The following is a 20,225-nucleotide window of genomic DNA, read 5'->3' on the forward strand; positions in this document are numbered from 1 at the left end:
ATATATACTTATATAAATATATAAATTGTACATAAATATATAAATCTAAATATCTAAATATGTAGATAAAATATATAGATATTTATATAAACATACAGATATCTATAAAAATATGTAGATATAAATATATTATATATATTTAATCCCAAAGAGAATGTGGTGCTACAGTGCAGTCAAGTTGAAAAGGTTTTAATGGATAACATTTCCTGAGGGAGACATTTTCCAGACAGGTTTCTACTCGGTGGGCAGCCAGATGATAAAGATGTGTGGGGAACTCTAAAGAGGAGCAGTTCTGTGGAGGAGTGGTAGTGGAAAATGCAAATAGCCATTCTCAATTCCTGATTTCTTTCTCATGTGCCAGATACACCTATGGGAAACCTGTCCCAGGACTTGCAACTGTGAGCCTGTGTAGAAAATTATTTCATGTTCCTAACTGTGATAAGCACGAGGTCTGTGAGGAATTCAGTCAACAGGTTAGTAGGCGGTATTCTCCCTCAGTGCTATCGCTGTTTACAACCAGTGAGACTCCATTTTACTAACTAGAAAGAGGGCATCAGGACAAGCCTGTCCCAAAATTTCCCCCACAAAAAAGAAATTTCTGTTCTTAGTCAGCAAGATTCTCATTTGGATGACTAACTTTGGAGGTTATAAGGCAGATATGAGTATTAAGTTCTTGAAGGTCAATTAACATGCTTAATGCAAAAAAATGTTTTCTTGTCATTAGAGAGAGAATAGATTGACTATTGATCTTAATCAGTTCGACATTTATTGTTTTTGGCATTTTTCTCAGCTCAACAGCAATGGCTGCGTCACCCAACAAGTACACACCAAAATGCTCCAGATTAAAAATATGGGCTTTGAAATGAAGCTTAGAGTGGAAGCCAGGATCAGAGAAGAGGGAACAGGTGTGAGTAATGAATGAACATAGGGAATAAAACAATAAACATTAGTTTACTTTCCATAACAAAATAAAGGTCATTTGTAAGAAAGAAATTTTATGACTAAAGTAACTTCTAAAAGTACTATTTCTATTTTTCAGACCTGATAGTCACTGCAAACGGGATCAGTGAAATCACAAACATTGCATCCAAACTCATATTTGTGAAAGTGGATTCACACTTTAGACAAGGAATCCCCTTTTTTGGACAGGTAGGATATATCGTAATGCACAGGTAAGCAAAGTGCTCAGTTACACCTAAGCACAGGACACAATGATGTAGCCCACACTTGATTAGTGTTATCAGTTAATTAATATGACCAAAACTATGAAAGCAAGGGGAAATATTTTCCTTTCTAAATATCACTGATGAAACGAACAGACACATACTAAATGATTATGAGAATCAGAGATATTATTTTAATATGTAGCTAATAAAGATACTCAACGTAAAGTGACTTAGTTATTATATCAAACCTCTTCTTTTATCCAGTTTAGAATAAATGATATTTCTGTCATGACCCAGGCAGCATCAGAATTTTCAGAGTTTGTAACGTTTATGGCTGTCAGTGTTCTTTTTCTATCTGTTGTTCTCTTTTGACATAAACAAATAAGTCTTTAATTTTAGGCATAGGTATTAAAATAGTGTGTATTTCATGGTTATTATTATTATATTGTTTATATGGTTAACATATATTTTAACAACAATAAAACAAATAAAATATTAATTTTATTCATATTAATAATTAATTTTACCAGTTTTATAATGAGTAAATTGAGACATTTGGCCAGCATAGTGGCTCATGCTTATAATCCCAGCACATTGAGAGGCCAAGGCGGGAGGATCTCCTGAGGCTGAGAGTTCTAAATCAGCCCTGGCAACATAGTAAGACTCTGCCTCTACAAAATAAAATAAAATAAAAATTAGCAGTGGGCTGGTGGCATGCACCTGCAGTCCCAGCTACTTGGGAAGCTGAGGTGGGAGGATCTCTTGAGCCCAGAGCTTGGATGTTGTTGTGAGTTATAATGGCACCACTGTACTCCAGTCTGGGCAACAGAGCAAGACCTGTTATGAAAGAAAAGAAAAGAAGGAAAGGGGAAGGAAAAGGAAAAGAAGGAAAAAAGGGAAGGGAAGGGAAGGGAAGGGAAGGGGAGGGGAGGGGAAGGGAGGGGAGGGGAAGGGAGGGGAGGGGAGGGGAAGGGGAGGGAAGGGAAGGGATGAAAACATTCTCATGTGGATTTTCTTAGGTGGTTTGTTGCAGGTGATAATAATAGTGTTATTAACTAACATTTATGGAATAATTATACAGCAAATATCTTCTGATGTATTTTTATTTTTTTAATTTTTTAAAAAATTGATACATCATAGTATCAATTTTGGAGAGTACATGTGATTATTTAGTACATTCAAATAATTTGTGAAGATTCAATCAGCATAATTGAGATATTCATCACCTTAAGTATTTGTCCTTTTTCTGCTAAAAATTCAAGTTATTCTCTTCTGGCTGTTTTTAAATCACAATAGATTATTGAAAAACTATAACCGCCCTACTCCTCTAATGTATGTTTAGATAATTATTTAATCTTCAACACTACCATATGAAGGAGGCACGACTATTATCCCCCTTTTAATGAAGGTGGAAAACTGAAGCACAGAGAAGCTAAGTAACTTTTTTTAGCTAGTAGAGTTCAGTACACAGCCAATCATTCTAGCCTCCATCTATGTGAAAAGGGAAAAACAGCCAGTTTAAATTCATTTCTGTTATTCTTATTCCAAGTGCATATTAAGTGGCATGTTGTAGTTATTAAAAATCTGCCTGACTTTAATGGAAATACTGTGAACTTTCATAGATAAGCTATGTAGGACATGAGGATCCAAATGGAAGGAAACATTTTGTCATAAATATAAAGGTTTTGGTGGGGTTTTTTTTTGAGGGGGAGGTGGTTGTTTTCGTTATAGCAGCAAAAGCATTTGTTCACATGAGTTCAGGCCTCTCTGGGTGTTATTCACATCAACTATCAAGTACTTTTCTTTTTTAGGTGCTTCTGGTGGATGGGAAAGGTGTGCCCATCCCCAATAAACTCATCTTCATCTCTGCGAGCGAAGCCAATTATTTCTCCAATGCAACCACCAATGAACAGGGTCTTGCACAGTTTTCAATCAATACTACCCATATCTTGGCTACTAAACTTTTTGTCCAGGTAAGTACAGAAAGACAAACCTCTGAGGACAAGCGGAAATGTTAGGAACAGTGATATATTCAGAAGAAACATACAGATTGCATTTAAGAGTGAGAAATAAGAAAATATCTAACGTTGAGGTTATAAATTTGAGGATAATAGAATTTCATGAAAAAAATACACAGGCATTAGAAAAGACACTACAGAAGTGCCTGATAATTTTACTATCATTATCTGTAACATTTCATATATTATGAAAAAAATCTTACTTGATTTGGGTCTTGGACAAGATCAGCTGCTTCAGTAATTCATGTAATTGGTTTTATGTTACTTTTCCCATGTCTACTTAGAAATTTTGTAAAGTGATCACACACACACACACACACTTAATATAAATTGTCTAATGATGATTAAGAGATTTCTATAGCTAGAAAGTTTCCATGCTTGTTATCTCAAATAAGTGATAAAAGACTAATTTATGGATTTCAGTGTAGATAAATAGCATATAAATTATTTCTGTTTCTCAGTGTTCACATGTTAATTCAGCTCAAAAATATGTAATGATTTTAATGTTTTCTATGTGATAGACACTTACTGTCCCTAGGATTTAAAAGGTGACTCAATCGTGTCCCTACACTTTAAAAGTTTCTATTTTCATAGAGTTGACAGATCTGTACATTATTAGTATGATGTGTTTAGGCGCAAAAGGTTTTTTTAAGCAGGAACTTTATTATGAGAGCAAATAGAAGAGTCCATAAAATATGCCTAAGAAATTTAGAAAAAAGGCTGGGCGCGGTGGCTCAAGCCTGTAATCCCAGCACTTTGGGAGGCCGAGACGGGCGGATCACGAGGTCAGGAGATGGAGACCATCCTGGCTAACACGGTGAAACCCCGTCTCTACTAAAAAATACAAAAAAACTAGCCGGGCGAGGTGGTGGGCGCCTGTAGTCCCAGCTACTCGGGAGGCTGAGGCAGGAGAATGGCGTAAACCCGGGAGGCGGAGCTTGCAGTGAGCTGAGATCCGGCCACTGCACTCCAGCCTGGGCGACAGAGCGAGACTCCGTCTCAAAAAAATAAAAATAAAAATAAATAAATAAATTTAGAAAAAAATAAGTGCACTCTGAAGAAAAGCTAAGGAGCAGTTACCACAAGGGAAATCGAATTGTGCGCTCAACAGTATCTGCCAGGCTTAAAGTTTCAGACATCACATGGGTCTTAAAGGTTGGAAGTCATAATAATGATAAGAGGCATAAATGCTAATTTACTAAGGATTGCTCTAATTAATTTTGAAGCTCACAAGGTAATGGAATATTAATACAAACTTAATTTCAATTAAGCCAATTTATGAGGTAATTCTAATTCTGAAAAATTCCTTTTCCATTTGTTTGAGTTATTTATCATTCTCATCGGGATGTCATTTTTCCTCTAGTTCTGAGGGGCAGGAAGAACATGTCAAAGTAGTAACGAGTTAGCAGAATCGGGGCAAAAGAGATTAATTTGTGGATGATTTCCTTTTAATATTTGAATGTTGGGAGGCTGAAAATTCATTTATTTGGCTGTCAACCAGTATGAGGGAAAGCCATAGTGTATTTTAGACTGGAAGAACAGTTGTAACTATTCATTTTGGTGAGAAGCTAAGGTGAAGAATTTCAAGATGATATCCTTTCTTTGTTTTTCTGTTTACTCAGGTTTACACTGTGCATCCCAACTTGTGTTTTCACTATTCATGGGTAACAGAAGACCACCAGGGCGCTCAGCACACTGCAAATCATGTTTTCTCCTTAAGTGGGAGTTACATTCACCTGGAGCCTGTGGCTGGTACCCTGCCCTGTGGCCACACACAGAGTATCAGGGCACACTATATACTGAATATTCAGGCTGTGGGAGAGCTATCGGAGCTCAGTTTCCATTACCTGGTAAGAATGAAGCCATGGAATACAATTGCAGCTTATCAGTAGGACAAAAGTGGTCAATAGGTTCAGGACTGTCAGAATAAACTACTTGCACACAACCACTTTGTGTTCTTGTTGTGCGTCCTTCATTCCATGAGTTTCCTTGAGGTTGATTCTCTCCAGATTTGACAACTGAAAGTGGGTCATGTGGGGAACAGAATGCTGAGACTGTGTCCAGCTCAAGAAAAGTTCCTTTACTGTTTTTTCATTTCAGATCATGGCTAAGGGAGGCATCGTCAGATCTGGAACCCACACTCTGCCTGTGGAGTCAGGAGACAGTGAGTATCCTCAGATTCATCTCTCCTTGCTCCCCTAACACATCCTTACCCTTCCCTCAGTGACAGTTCACAAATGGGAAATCACTTCCATCACCCCTTGGCAGTAAGGAGGACATAAAGGAACATACTCATCTTATGACTTTCTGGCATTTTTTTTTTTTTTTTTTTTTTTTTTTTTTTTTTGAGACGGAGTCTTGCTCTGTCGCCCAGGCTGGAGTGCAGTGGCCCAATCTCGGCTCACTGCAAGCTCCGCCTCCCGGGTTTACGCCATTCTCCTGCCTCAGCCTCCCGAGTAGCTGGGACTACAGGCGACTGCCACCTCGCCCGGCTAGTTTTTTTGTATTTTTTAGTAGAGACGGGGTTTCACCGTGTTAGCCAGGACGGTCTCGATCTCCTGACCTCGTGATCCGCCCGTCTCGGCCTCCCAAAGTGCTGGGATTACAGGCTTGAGCCACCGCGCCCGGCCGACTTTCTGGCATTTTTAAATTCAACAGTCAACAGATAAATTTGATTGTCTGCTCTGTATCAGTCACTCTGCTAAGGCAGCTAGTTTTTCACTTTCGTTTGTTTCTTCTAACAGTAAAATTAAAAAGCTTCCTTCTATTCGTCTCCACCCCCAATAAAGTGTACATTGATTAAGTTAATATTGCAGAGAAGAAAAGAGTAATTATCATGGGAAATGGGAAGGAAGAAAGGTGATAGTTTTTTTTTTTCTTTCTTGTGCCAGGCCATGAGTACTTTATATGTGAAGTTGGATTCACTTCAAGAATAAATTGAGGCCTAGGGAACCAAGATTGTTTTCTATTCTAAGTCAAATAATATAGAGGTTAAACCACTGAAAATAGAACCTATGAACATTTTCGTAATTAACCTAAACTAAGGCAAACACTTTACCAGTTTCCACCACATCGGTGAGCTAAACTTAATAATCATTAGGATTTGCTCCATGCCTAATGTTTTCTGTTTTTGTGGTTTCTCTTCCTGCTAAGCTGGAAACATAAAATATCAATTTTTAATATTTATTTTTCAGTTTTGAAAATTGAAACAATTTTGAGAAAGTTAAAATTTACAAATTATTAATCAGTACTCTAATAATTAATAATTATTTTAATTAAACATTAAAAACTGCTGCCAGTTTTGAATATCAGTTTTTTCCCAATACTAGTGTAGAGATAGCTATACAGAGTGGACCCCACTGTGTACATCGTTCCTCGTCAATTTTTGTTGAATAATTTTCTTCTAATACTGGTCTACGTATCACATTCGCAGAAATAATTGAAGGTTTTAAAACATTTATTTGATTTTTTCTTTTATAATATTTCAATTTGAATTTTATTCATAACAGGAAGTCTGCATAAAAATCTCTATGTAGTAAAATGAGGCATAGTTATTTTATCATTCACTTTGTGAAGATGCCACAAAATTTTATTGAAAGTAGCTGAGTCAACAATTGGAAAAAATTTCTCTATGTAGCTAATTAAATCACAATTGTTTCATCATAAAACGATTTTAACCACATATTTTAATAGTTATTAATTACCGATTTACTCTTCACCAAAGAATTACTGAAAGCCCTTACAATTCTGTGATAAAAGAACGAATTTTATTCACAATTCGTCTAAATTCAACTTTTTAAAACTTTTCAAATTGTCCAAGTTGAGCTTCCTCATATTGTTCTCTTTTCACACTATTCTTCATACTGTCCAAATTATTATTTCCTAAACTATTTGCATATTTAATTTTCAGAATTCAGATTTTAAATAATGAAGCCTTCTCAAATTTTATTGTTTATTATTTTTATTTTTTAACTTTTATTTTAGGTTTGAAGGGTTCTTGTGCAGGTTTGTAATATAGGTAAACTCCTGTCACAGGAGTTTGTTGTACAGATTATTTCATTACCCAGGTTCTAAGCCTACTACCCAATAGTCATTTTTTCTGATCCTCTTTCTCTACCCACCCTCCACCCTCCAATAGACCTCAATGTCTTCTGCTCTCCCTCCTCCTACCCTCCATCCTCAGATAGGCCCCACTGTGTGTTGTCCTCCTCTTTGTATCCATATGTTCTCATCATTTAGCTCCCACTTATAACCGAGAACATGCAATATTTGATTTTCTGTTCCTGCATTATTTTGCTAAGAATAATAGCCTCTAGCTCCATCTATGCTCCCGCGAAGGACGTGATAGCATTCCTTTTTAGGGCTGCATAGTTCCATGGGTATATGTACCACATTTTCTTTATCTAGTCTTCCACTAATGGGCATTTAGGTTGATTCCACGTCTTCGCTATTGTGAATAGGGTTGCAATGAACATACGTATGCATGTGTCTTTACGACAGAACGATTTATATTCCTTTGGATATATACCCAGTACTGGGATTCTTGGGTCAAATGATAGTTTTGTTTTTAGCTCTTTGAGGAATCACCACACTGCTTTCCACAATGGCTGAACTGATTTACATTCCCACCAACAGCGTATAAGCATTCCATTTTCTCCACAACCTTGCCAACATCTGTTATTTTTTGACTTTTAATAATAGCCATTCTGACTGATGTGAGATGATAATCTCATTGTGGTTTTGATTTGCATTTCTCTGATATTCCGTGGTATTGAGCTTTTTTTCATTCGCTTGTTGGCCACATGTGTATCTTCTTTTGAAAAGTGTTTATTCGTGTCCTTTGCTCACTTTTTAATGTGGTGGTTTGTTTTCTTCTTGTAAATTTGTTTAAATTCTATATAGATGCTGGATATTAGACCTTTATCAGATGCATAGTTTGCAAAAGTTTTCTCTCATTCTCTAAGCTGTCTGTTTACTCTATTGATAGTTTCTTCTGCTGTACAGAAGCTCTTTAGGTTAATTAGATCCCATTTGTCAATGTCTGCATTTGTTGAGATTGTTTTTAGTTCTTCTTCATGAAACCTTTGCAGTTCCTCTGTCCAGAATGGTATTGCCTAGGTTGTCTTCCAGAGTTTGTATACTTTTTGGTTTTACATTTAAGTCTTTAACCCATCTTGAGTTGATTTTTGTATATTGTGTAAGGAGGAGATCCAGTTTCAATCTTCTGCCTATGGCTAACCAGTTATCTCAGCACCATTTATTGAATGGGGAGTTCTCTCCTTGTGTTTGTCAGTTTTGTTGAAGATCAGATGGTTGTTGGTGTGCAGCATTATTTCTGGTCTCTGTATTCTGCCCCATTGATTTGTGTGTCTGTTTTTGTACCAGCACTATGCTGTTCTGGTAACTGTAGCACTGTAGTATAGTTTGAAGTTGGGTAGTGTGATGCCTCCTCCTTTGTTCTTTTGCTTAGGATTGCCTTGGCTATTTGGGGCTCTTTTTTTAGTTCATATAAATTTCAAAATAGTTTTATCTAGGTCTGTGAAGGATGTCATTGGTAATTTTATAGGAAAAGCATTAAATCTATAAATTGTTTTGGGCAATATGACCATTTTCACGATATTGATTCTTCCTATCTATGAGCATGGAATATTTTTCCATTTGTTTGTGTCATCTCTGATTTCTTTGAGCAGTGTTTTATAATTCTCATTGCAGAGATCTTTTACCTCCCTGGTTAGCTGTATTTCTCGATATTTTATCCTTTTTGTGACAATTGTGAATGGGATTGCATTCCTGATTTGCCTGTTGGCTTGGCTGTTGTTGGTGTATAGGAATGCTAGTCATTTTTGTACATTGATTTTGTATCCTGAAATTTTGCTAACATCATTTTTCAGCTGAAGGAGCTTTTGGGCCAAGACTATGGGGTTTTCTAGATATAGAATCATGTTGTCTGCAAACAGGAATAGTTTGACTTCCTCTCTTCCTATTTGGATGCCCTTTATTTCTTTGTCTTGCCCGGCTGTTCTGGCTAGGACTTCCAATACTGTGTTGAATAGGAGTGGTGAGAGAGGGCATCCTTGTCTTGTGCCAGTTTTTAAGGAGAATGCTTCCAGCTTTTTCCCAGTCAGTATGATGTTGGCTGTGGGTTTGTCATAGATGGTTCTTATTATTTTGAGGTGTGTTCTTTCAATATCTAGTTTATTGGGAGTTTGTAACACAAAGAGGTGTTGAATTCTACTAAAATCGTTTTCCACATCTGATGAGATAATCTTATTTTTGTCATTAGTTCTGCTTATATGATGAATCACATTTATTGATATGCACATGTTGAACCAACCTTGCACCACAGGGATGAAGTCTACTTGATCACGGTGGCTAAGCTTTTTGATGTGCTGCTGGATTCAGTTTGCCAGTATTTTATTGAGGATTTTCACATTGATGTTCATCAAGAATATTGGTTTGCAAATATTTTGTTGAGGATTTTTGCATCAATGTTCACCAAGGATGTTTGGTCAGACTATTTTTTATGTGAGTCCCACTTCTCCTCATTGGGGGCAACCCCACAACCTGGGACTGCAGCCACTACCACCTCACCCCCATCAGGGTTTTCAGGCTGGCAGCAACTCTACATTTCCCTGGGACAGAGCTCACAGAGGGAGAGGCTGGCTGCCGTTTTTTCTGTCTTGAAGCTTCCGTTGCTGTAACTTTCAGGTTCCGAAGGGCAAGTAGTGATTAGGATGTAGCATGGATCCCCTGCACAGCACAGCTGACCCACTAGTTCTTTTAGTTGTGATGTGACGTTGTCGAGATCTTTCTAACTTTTTCATGTGGATGTTTAGTGCTATAAGTTTCCCTCTTAACACTGCCTTAGCTGTGTCCCAGAAATTCTGGTATGTTTTATCTTTGTTCTCATTAGTTTCAAAGAACTTCCTGATTTCTGCCTAAATTTCATTATTTGCCCAAAAGTCATGCAGGAGCAGGTTGTTTAATTTCTATGTAATTGTATGGTTTTGAGAGATTTTCTTCTTATTGAACTCTATTTTAATCACATGGTAGTCCAAGAGTGTGGAGTGTAAGATTTTGTTTTTTTAATTTGCTGAGAATTGTTTTATGTCTGATTGTGTGATCGATTTTAGAATAGTGCCATGTGCAGTTGAGAAGAATGTATGTGTTGTTGTTTTGAGGTGGATAGTTTTGTAGATGTCTATCAGATCCATTTTGGTCCAGTGCTGAGTTCAGATCCTAAATGTCTTTGTTAATTGTCTGCCTTGATGATCTGTCTAATACTGTCAGTGGAGCGTTGACTTTTCTCAGTATTGTTGTGTGAGAGTCTAAGTCTCTTTGAAGGTCTCTAGAAACTTGTTTTATGAATCTGGGTGCTCCTGTGTTGGGTACATATAGATTTTGTTTAGTTAGGTCTTCTTGTTGAATTAAACCCTTTACCATTATGTAATTCCCTTCTTTGTCTTTTTTCTTTTTTCTTTTTTTACCCTTTCTTGGTTTAAAGTCTGTTTTGTCTGAAATTAGTATTGCAACCTCTGCTTTTTTCTTTTTATTATACCTTAAGTTCTGGGGTACATGTGCAGAATGTGCAGGTTTGTTACATAGGTATGTGTGCCATGGTGGTTTGCTGCACCCATCAGCCCATCATCTACTTTAGGTATTTCTCCTAATGCTATCCCTCCCCCAGTCCCCCACCCTCCAACAGGCCCCAGTGTGTGACGTTCCCCTCCCTGTGTCTATGTGTTCTCATTGTTCAACTCCCACTTATGAGTGAGATGTGGTGTTTGGTTTTCTGTTCTTGTGTTACTTTGCTGAGAATGATGGTTTCCGGCTTCATCCATGTCCCTGCAAAGGACATGAACTTTTCCTTTTTTATGGCTGTGTAGTATTCCATGGTGTATATGTGCTGCATTTTCTTTATACAGTCTATCATTGATGGGCATTTGGCAACCCCTGCTTTTTTGTATTTTCCATTTGCTTGGCAGTTTTTTCTCCTTCCCTTTGTCTTGAGGCTATGGGTGTCACTGCATGTGAGATGGGTCTCTTAAAGACAGCATACCACTAGGTCTTGCTTCCTCATCCGGCTTGCCACTCTGTGCCTCTTAATTGGGGCATTAAGTCTGTTTACATTCGAGGTTAATATTGAGATGTGTGAATTTGAATCTGTCATCATGTTGTTAGCTGTTTGTCAACTTGTTTGTGTAATTGCTTTATAGTGTCACTGGTCTGTGTACTTCAATGTGTTTTTGTACTGGCTGGTAATAGTCTTTCCTTTTTATATTGAGTGCTTTTTTTCTGGAGCTCTTGTAAGATGGGTCTGGTGGTAACAAACTCCTTCAGCATTTCCTTGTCTGAGAAGGATCTTATTTCTCCTTCATTTATGAAGTTTAGCTTGGCCCAACATGAAATTCTTGGTTGGAATTTCTTTTCATTAAGAATGTTGGCTGGACACGGTGGTTCATGCCTGTAATCCCAGCACTTTGGGAGGCTGAGGCGGGTGGATCATGAGGTCAGGAGATCAAGACCATCCTGGCCAACATGGTGAAATCCCATCTCTACTAAAAATACAAAAATTAGCTGGGTGTGGTGGTGCATGTCTGTAGTCCCAGCTACTTAGGAGGCTGAGGCAGCAGAACTGCTTGAACCTGGGAGGTGGATGTTGCAGTGAGCTGAGATTGCACCACTGCACTCCAGTCTGGTGACAGAGTGAGACTCCATCTAAAAATAAATAAGTAAATAAATAAAAAAATATTAATGTTGAATATAGGCCCCCAGTCTCTTATGGCTTGTAGGGGGTCTGCTAAGAGACCCACTGTTAGTCTGATGGGCTTCCCTTTGTAGGTGACTTGTCCTTTCTCTCTAGTTGCCTTAATATTTTTTTTCTTTCATTTCAACCTTGGTGAAACTGATGATTATGTGTCTTGGGGACGACCTTCTTGTGAAGTATATTTTGGGGTTCTCTACATTTCCTGAATTTGAATTTGGCCTCTCTAGCTAGGAGGGGAAGTTCAGGTAGATGATATCCTAAAATATGTTTTCCAAGTTGCTTTCATTATGCTCATCTCTTTCAGGGACACCAACAAATTGTAGATTCAGTCTTTCTACATACATAATCCCATATTTCTAAGAGGTTTTGTTCATTATTTTTCATTCTTTTTTCTTTATTCTTATCTGACTATTGTATTTCAGAAAGTTAATCTTGTAGCTCTGAGATTCTTTCCTCAGCTTGGTCTGTTGTGCTGTTAATACTTGTGATTGCATTATGAAATTCTTGTAGACTGTTGTTCAGCTCTATCAGGTTGGTTATGTTCTTTTCTTTACTGGCTATTTTGTTTGCCAGCTCCTGCATCATTTTATTGTGATTCTTAGCTTCCTTAGATTGGATTTCAACATTCTCCTGAATCTCAATGATCTTCATTCCTATCTATATTCTGAATTCTATTTCTGTCATTTCAGCCATTTCAGCCCAGTTAACAACCCTTGCTGGAGAACTGATGTGACCATTTGGAGAAAAGAAGATGCTCTGGCTTTTTGAGTTATCAGAGTCCTTGTGCTGGTTCTTTCTCATCTTTGTGGGATGATGTTCCTTCAGTCTTAGAAATTGCTGTTGTTTCGATTTTTTCCTTTTATCCTATTCAATGACCTTGGGAGTTTGATTGTGGTATAAAGTGGGTTCAGTCAACTGACTTTGTTACTAGAAGATTCAGGGGCAGTGGAGGCAGGAAGGGGCAAGGCTCAGCTCAGGACTCCTGGATTGCATGCTGTAACTCTGGGGGACTGGTATCTGGCTCCAACTTTGTTCTCTGGCTCCTCGAAGTTGGGAACATGCTGCACTGAAGGGACCAAAGTGCTCCCAGACCACTGGTCACAACACTCCCATGGGTGATGTCAGCCAAAGCACTTTGTAGGACGGTAGCAGTGGGATCCCTCCTCATTCACATGTACCAGCAGCACGGCAGTGGCAGGGTGGTGGGGTACACACTCATCAGCTGTGGCAGGGTGCTAGCAGGTGCCAGGTTCCTGGCCTTTGTGCAGGCATTCATAGCAGTGGTCACAGCAGTATGACTCAGGGGATTGGGGGATCCCCACCAGCAACTGTGCATGCATTTGCAGTGACGGTGGTGTTAGCATGGGGGTGGGGCACTAGTGGGTGCAGGACTATATGAACCTTTTGTGTGCATTCATGCTGGTGGCGGTGTCTGCACATGGTTAGGGGTGGGTGTGCGTGTTTTGTGCCTAGTTTTGCACTGGCAGCTCCAGTGCATGGGCAGGGTGCTGGCAGGGCTGGGGTTGGTGAGCTTAGTGCCTGCCAATGCTCTGATGTCAGTGGTGGTGTGGTAGGGGTAGGGGGAATGGAGTACACGCACGCTGCCAGCAGTGGCAAGGCAGGGTGCACGCACACACAGGTGCTGGCAAATTTTATTATTAAAAGCTTTAATTTCCTGCCACTATTCTTTGCCATAAAGTCACTATAATTTTTTTTTCTGTTTTTATGACATTTCGATCTACCCCACCTTCCTTGTTGACCTCAAGACACAGTGATAGAAGGGCTTCCTTCCTTTTAGAAGGGGAACTTATTTCCTTTCTGAGATCTGAGCTAAAACTTGATCTGTCCAACTGAAGAGAAATATGAATGGCATGACACTGCCTTAAGGATATTTTAAACTTCCTTTCTTCCCAAACTTAAGAGCTTTGCAGTATAAACACATAGTGATATAAAATAATAAGTACTGTTAAGCTAAAGTAAAATTTGCATAAAGTTGGAAAATTTCCATGTTCTACGTAGAGTTAAAACAGTTTTTAATTGAGCACCTCCTATCTCAGGGCTTTAATACAATCATTTTTAAAAAGTAAATTTTGGCCAGGCACAGTGGCTGCTGCCTGTAATTGCAGCATTTTGGGAGGATTGCTTGAACCCAGGAGTTTGGGACCAGTCTGGGCTACAGAGCAAGACCCTATCTCTACAAAAATATATAAAAAATTAGCCAAACATGGTGTTGTGCACCTATAGTCCCAGCTACTGGGGAGGCTGAGGCAGTACAATCACTTGAGCCCAGAAATTTGAGGCTGCAGTGAGCTATGATTGCACCACTGCATTCTAGCCTGGGCAACAGAGCAAGATCCTGTCTCAAAAAAATTACATTTATTTAAGGTGTACAGCATAATGTTATGGGACACATATAGATAATGAAATGACTACTATAGTGATACAAAGTAACATGGCCATCATCTCACCTACTTACTCATTTGTGTGTGTGTGTGTGTGGCAAGAACAGCTAAAATGTACTCATTTGGCAAAAATCTAAAATGTAGTGCCATTTTATTCTACAGTCTTCATGTTGTGTATTAGATAGCTATCCTTGTTCATCCTGATATTATACTTCGTAAAACATTCCTAAGGATATTAGACTTAATTTTTAACACATATGGTTAAGAAAAAAATAAAATCAATTATAGTTCTTCTGCAATTATAATTGTCCTTGTCCTACATTATTTGGAGTTTCAACAATGTCTAGAGACTCTGTTATCCTATGTATTGTCTAATTGCACCAAGAATATGTTACTGGAAAAGAACTTGGAAGCACCGGAATTTAAAGCCATATATCTGGGAATCTGGAACAGGAGGGATGTAGAGAAAAGGAAGATGTGGAAACAATGCCAGATGGTATCTGTCCTTTCTTTATGTACCGAGGTCTCAGAAACTTTGCTGTCGTTAAGTCTCTCATGGTTTTATAATTACTGTTATTCAACTAAATGTGGGCCATCTACTCAAGTGACCAGTGGACCATTCAGAAAATGGAACCTTTGTTGTTGCCCTTTTGTAACTACCTGGTGGCCTTTTACCCTGCTTTAAAATGTAATGTGTTTTCTGAAGTGTTATCTGGCACCATTTAATACTTCCAGTAGAAATATGCTAATGTACTTACAAGAGTTTAACACTGCAATGAAAACTCCAAGCATGAAATATTCTTTTAGGAAATTCAATTAGTAGGAACTTTTTTTTTACATACAGAGTTTTTAAAAGTCATATATTACAAAATAAACTCATTATATCTTACAAATTATAGCTCTATATTTAAATTGAGAATCACCTCTAGTCTGAAATGTAAACAAAATAGTCGTCACATATATACGCAGGAAATCTGGAGCTATTGATATTTAATTGATTTAGGCAACAGTTAAGTGGCATATCAAATAAAAAAGATATGAGTGAATGGAACTTTGTTGACTTATGCTATAATTAAAGTTCTGAAGGGAGACATTGGCCTACTAATTTCACCAAATAACTAATGGCACGTAGAGAGACTAAGCCATTGAATGAATGGACACAGTTCTAAACTGAATAAGACTAAGCAATAGTGTCCGGACTTATGACCATTTTGTCTCACTCTCTCCATGTTCCAGTGAAAGGCAGTTTTGCCTTATCCTTCCCTGTGGAGTCAGACATTGCCCCCATTGCACGAATATTCATCTTCACCATTTTACCAGATGGAGAAGTTATAGGAGACTCTGAAAATTTTGAGATTGAAAACTGTCTAGCCAACAAGGTGAGTGATTTAACATAAAATTAAAAGAACACAAATAAATGATACTGTAGGAGCCATCTATTTTACCCCAGAGAAAGCTGAGTCCAGAAAAGTAAAATGAATTGCCCAACAGTTCCCAACAAGTTTATGGCAGACCTGAATTTCTAGGCATCTAGTACAGCACTTTTTCAATTACACAAAGCTGCTACCAAATAAAATACGATCAGTTTTGTGTTCATGATGCTCTTCTCTGCTGATTCAATTGTGTGAGTATGTAAAATGCTAAGACTCAAAAGTTCCCAAAGCCTGAAGAATAAGTGCAAACACCTAGGATTACCTTATCATGTGTCAGAGGTAAAGATAGCCATCTAAAAATCAAACAAGGTATCTATCCTTATTCTGCCTCAGTTGTCTCCTTAGGACAAGACTAAGCTACTGAGAAGCTATATTTTGTTAAGAGTCCCCACCTATGTGCTAGTCATGTTTAAAAGAGTGAATAAATTAATTTGTTGCCAAAGTATTAGATCATTTGGATCCTGTCTAAATAGCATCACTTTTGGTCACTGGAGTAGGTAAGCTTGTTATAAAATTAATACTTACAAACATCAGGGAAGTCATGTACCTTTTAACAGATCTAACTATTTATGTCTCTAGAGTTGTTGGGATCTGTGATTGGGGTAATAAGTGATTTACAAATTATTTTCTATTTTTAAAGTGAAGGGAACATGTAAAAATAGGTTTCTGACTGGCATTACCAACATAGTCATATGAATTGAATATAAGGGTGACTTAGGAGATGCAGGTGACTGCAAGATCACAGAAGTAGGGAAAATGCTAGTTGACGTTCCCTTCATTTCCCACAGGTGGATTTGAGCTTCAGCCCAGCACAAAGTCCCCCAGCCTCACACGCCCACCTGCGAGTAGGAGCTGCTCCGCAGTCCCTCTGCGCCCTTCGTGCTGTGGACCAAAGCATGCTGCTCATGAAGCCTGAGGCTGAGCTCTCCGCGTCCTCGGTGAGTTTCCAGCAGCATTGGGGACCAGGAAGGGCCGTTCCAGAGGCTCAGAGCAGGAAGCCTCTGTTGAGAGTAAAATGTGACAGTAAAAATACTTCCCACTTGCCGAGTACTTGATAGTTTCTCAAGCCGTCTCATATAGGTTTTCTCACTTAATCTGCCCAACATTCCGGAGAGCAGTAGTCCCTTTTTAAGATGAGAAAAGTGAATTCAGAATAGTTGAGAGATTTGTTCAAGATAAGTGGCATAAGTTGAGACGTGATTCTGAAATTCTGAATCTGCCTGCAAGTATAATTCCTTCTATGACACAGCTTCTATTTCTGTGAAGAATCAAGTCTTAACATCAGTTATTAATGTCTTACAGTGATCTTCATGAAAGCTATATTTTAAGATTCCCCACTTATGTGATAGTCGTGTTTAAAAGAGTGTTGCCCAAGTAATAGATAATTTGGATCCTGTCTAAATAGAATCACTTTTGGTCACTGGAGTAGGTAAGCTTGTTATAAAATTAATACTTGCAAACATAAGGGAAGTCATGTACCTTTTGACAGATCTAACTATTTATGTCTGTAGAGTTGTTGGGATCTGTGAAAGTGGTAATCAGTGATTTACAAATTATTTTCTACTTTTAGAAAATGACCTACCACACCTTTGTTAGCAATGTTGATTCACAGGCTAAAATTTTAATTCTCTGCTCTTTACTATAGTTATATTAATTCATGGGGGTAACATTTGGCATGTTGTGATGATTTATTTATTTATTATTATTATTATTATTATTTCAAGCTTACTACATGCTGGATCTGTTGTAGAAGCTGGGAAAACAGAAGGAAATGTATCACAGTCCTTGTCCTTAGAGAGAGGCAATAAAAAAAAGGCTATAGGTGGCTCAGCAAAATAAAAGGTGAACATTTGTTAATTATTGCCATTTGGAGAAACTATTGTCTAATATGGGGTTTTTGAAGAACAATTATCAGAAGGAAGGGAAAAGTCCAGAAACTATTTGTCTAACCTATTTAAAACTAGATTACTCATATTTGGAATTTTTAACATAATGCAAGAAAAAATAATATTACAATTTGATCGTTGATAAAAAGTTATGAGAAATTTGATAGCTTTAACTGCCTCATGAATCACCATTTAAAAGGGTCAATCAACTTATGTATTTGGGAGGTATTACTACCTTTCAATGTTGCTTGGTAAATTAGTAATATGAAAGTTTCTTTTGTTTGTTCTAGTTTCTACTTCATGTCTATTAAAATGTTAAACTGTGAGATAACTATATCCGAGACCCCTGTCCTACTTTTAATTATCAAAATTAACATTCTTCAGGTTGGAGCATATCCACTAGTGCCCCCTGATCTGCAGGGGTGTGTCTCAAGACCTCCAGTGGATGTCTGAAACTGTGCATAGCACTGAACCCAATGGCCATCAGCCGGAACACCTTTCTGTTCCTGTCTTCCACCCACAAATTTAATGCCTTTTCCATCTTAAGGAAGCACTTACCACATACTGTAGCCATAATTTTTGTAGTTTGAGATGTCACAGCAAAACAAGCATGATTTTCTTTTTCCTTCTTCAAGTTTCATGGATAGAAGATTCATTCTTACTGTAGATCTTAGCAACCTCAGCATACATCATTTTTTCTTTCCTTATCAAGTGGAGAACTTTCACCTTTTCACCTAAAGGAAGCACCTTATGGCTTCTCTTTCACCTCCGAATTACCAGCATCAGTACTCTGGTGCATTGGGGCCATGATAAAGTAAAATAAGGGTGACTTGAACACAAGCACTGTGATACTGTGACAACCTTGTAACAGGATTCTAGGTGACTAAGGGGCAAGGAGTGGCTACAGTGTGGATTCACTGGAAAAACAGAGGATTCATGTCCCGAGCAGGATGAAGCAGGAAAGTGTGAGATTTCATCATGTTGCTCAGAATGGCAGCAATTTAAAACTTATGAATCGTTTATTTCTGAATTTTCCATTTAATATTTTTGGATCACAGTTGACCACAGATAATGGAAATCTTGGAAACCAAAACCACAGATCGGGGAGATTGCCGTAATCAAAATTTTTCTTGATCTTGATTTGCATTTGATATATATTTGATATATCTCCTCATAGCATAATAATTATTATACAAGAGACAATGACTATATTTCTGTATTTTAGTTAGAGGAAACAACATCAAGAAGTTAACCTGAAACAAGAAAACTGTCTCTCTGAGTTCTTTCTTTGGAAATATGCCTGTTATTTTTACAGTCTGCATTTATGGCAGTCTATTCTAAGCTATTGATTTCAGCAGGTAGTACAGGAATTTAGTCTACCTCTCAAAAGTGTGTCTGTCTTATTCTGTTTAGTCATATACATTTAACAGTCACTTCAGTAAGGTTTGGTACACTTGGAGTGTTGTGGAAGTGAGAAGGAATTATGAACGTAACTGAAGATTTCAGATGATAAATTATAGAAACCTTTAAGCTCAGTCACTTTTGTTATGCCCAGACCGTTTATTCCCCAAAGAAGACCACCAGAGTCCAGAGTCAAAGCCAAGCAGCAAGGATCTTTATTACAGGTTCGAACCTGGAGCTCTCACTCACTCGTGAAACCAGCCGGGCAGGAGAGCTCCCCAACTGGGCTCAGGACAGTGTTATATAGTCTGGGGTAAACAGGCACAGAGTCATTGTACAAACTGGATGCATGATTGGCTGATATTTGAACAAGGCGATTCGGCTTATTATGATTGGTTCCCGCCATTTCTGATATTTCCGTTAATTTTGAAACTCTGATGACGTTTATCGGGGCTCGCAGGACAGGGCAGGGCTTGTTTTCGCAAACCTGAGGCGGGAAAGCAGTCTCACACAAAGGCAGTTAATCATATTGTGACAGGTTTCACAACGGGTTTAGCAGGTAATACTTAAACGCGTCCTGTGACCCTGCCATGCCACAGAAAAACAGGAACTTACAACATCTTTACAATATGTTTGTGAGAGCAGGACAAAGGTTTAGCAACAGGGTGGAGTGGGCTTGCATCCTGTGCCCTTTCACTTTGAATAATAATAGAAATCATTAGTTCTGCATAACAATTTTCTTCAAAACCTAGTGGCTTCAAATAATAAACATTTATTATCACATGCGGTTTCTGTGAGTCAGGAATTCAGAGCAGCTTAGCTAGGTGGGTCTAGCTTGTGACCTGTCGTGATTGTGATTAACATGGTGGCCAAAGCTGCAGTCACCTGACAGCTTGACAGAGGTGGAAGATCTGCTTCCAAGACAGGTTCGTTTCTCGAACGCTATCGGCAGGAGGCCTCGGTTCCTCACCACACAGAGGTCCTAGGGCTGCTGGTGTCCCCATAATGTGGCAGCTGATCTTCTCCGCAGCATGTGATCCAAGAGAGCTAATGTGTTCCCAAGAGTGCTAAAGTTGCAATATCTTGTATGACCTAGGCCTGAAAGTCATGTCCCCTCATTTCCACAATATCCCATTGGCTATAGAGGTCAAC

The 20,225-nt window shown here is 38.3% G+C and overlaps 1 protein-coding gene across 1 annotated transcript in view; it reads left to right on the forward strand.

Annotated features, from left to right (window-relative positions):
- The window catches only part of LOC111526638 (PZP alpha-2-macroglobulin like), a 54,790-nt gene that overhangs the window by 9,701 nt on the left and 24,864 nt on the right, over nucleotides 1–20,225 (forward strand). The window contains exons 8-15 of the mRNA XM_023192439.2: nucleotides 362–473; nucleotides 791–905; nucleotides 1,040–1,149; nucleotides 2,978–3,139; nucleotides 4,807–5,034; nucleotides 5,285–5,348; nucleotides 15,590–15,732; nucleotides 16,575–16,724. Of these exons, the coding sequence (XP_023048207.1) occupies nucleotides 362–473; nucleotides 791–905; nucleotides 1,040–1,149; nucleotides 2,978–3,139; nucleotides 4,807–5,034; nucleotides 5,285–5,348; nucleotides 15,590–15,732; nucleotides 16,575–16,724 (1,084 nt within the window). The remainder of the gene's footprint in view (nucleotides 1–361; nucleotides 474–790; nucleotides 906–1,039; nucleotides 1,150–2,977; nucleotides 3,140–4,806; nucleotides 5,035–5,284; nucleotides 5,349–15,589; nucleotides 15,733–16,574; nucleotides 16,725–20,225) is intronic.

Source organism: Piliocolobus tephrosceles, chromosome 10 (genome assembly GCF_002776525.5).
Source record: "Piliocolobus tephrosceles isolate RC106 chromosome 10, ASM277652v3, whole genome shotgun sequence".
In the NCBI taxonomy this organism is placed as follows: domain Eukaryota; kingdom Metazoa; phylum Chordata; class Mammalia; order Primates; family Cercopithecidae; genus Piliocolobus; species Piliocolobus tephrosceles.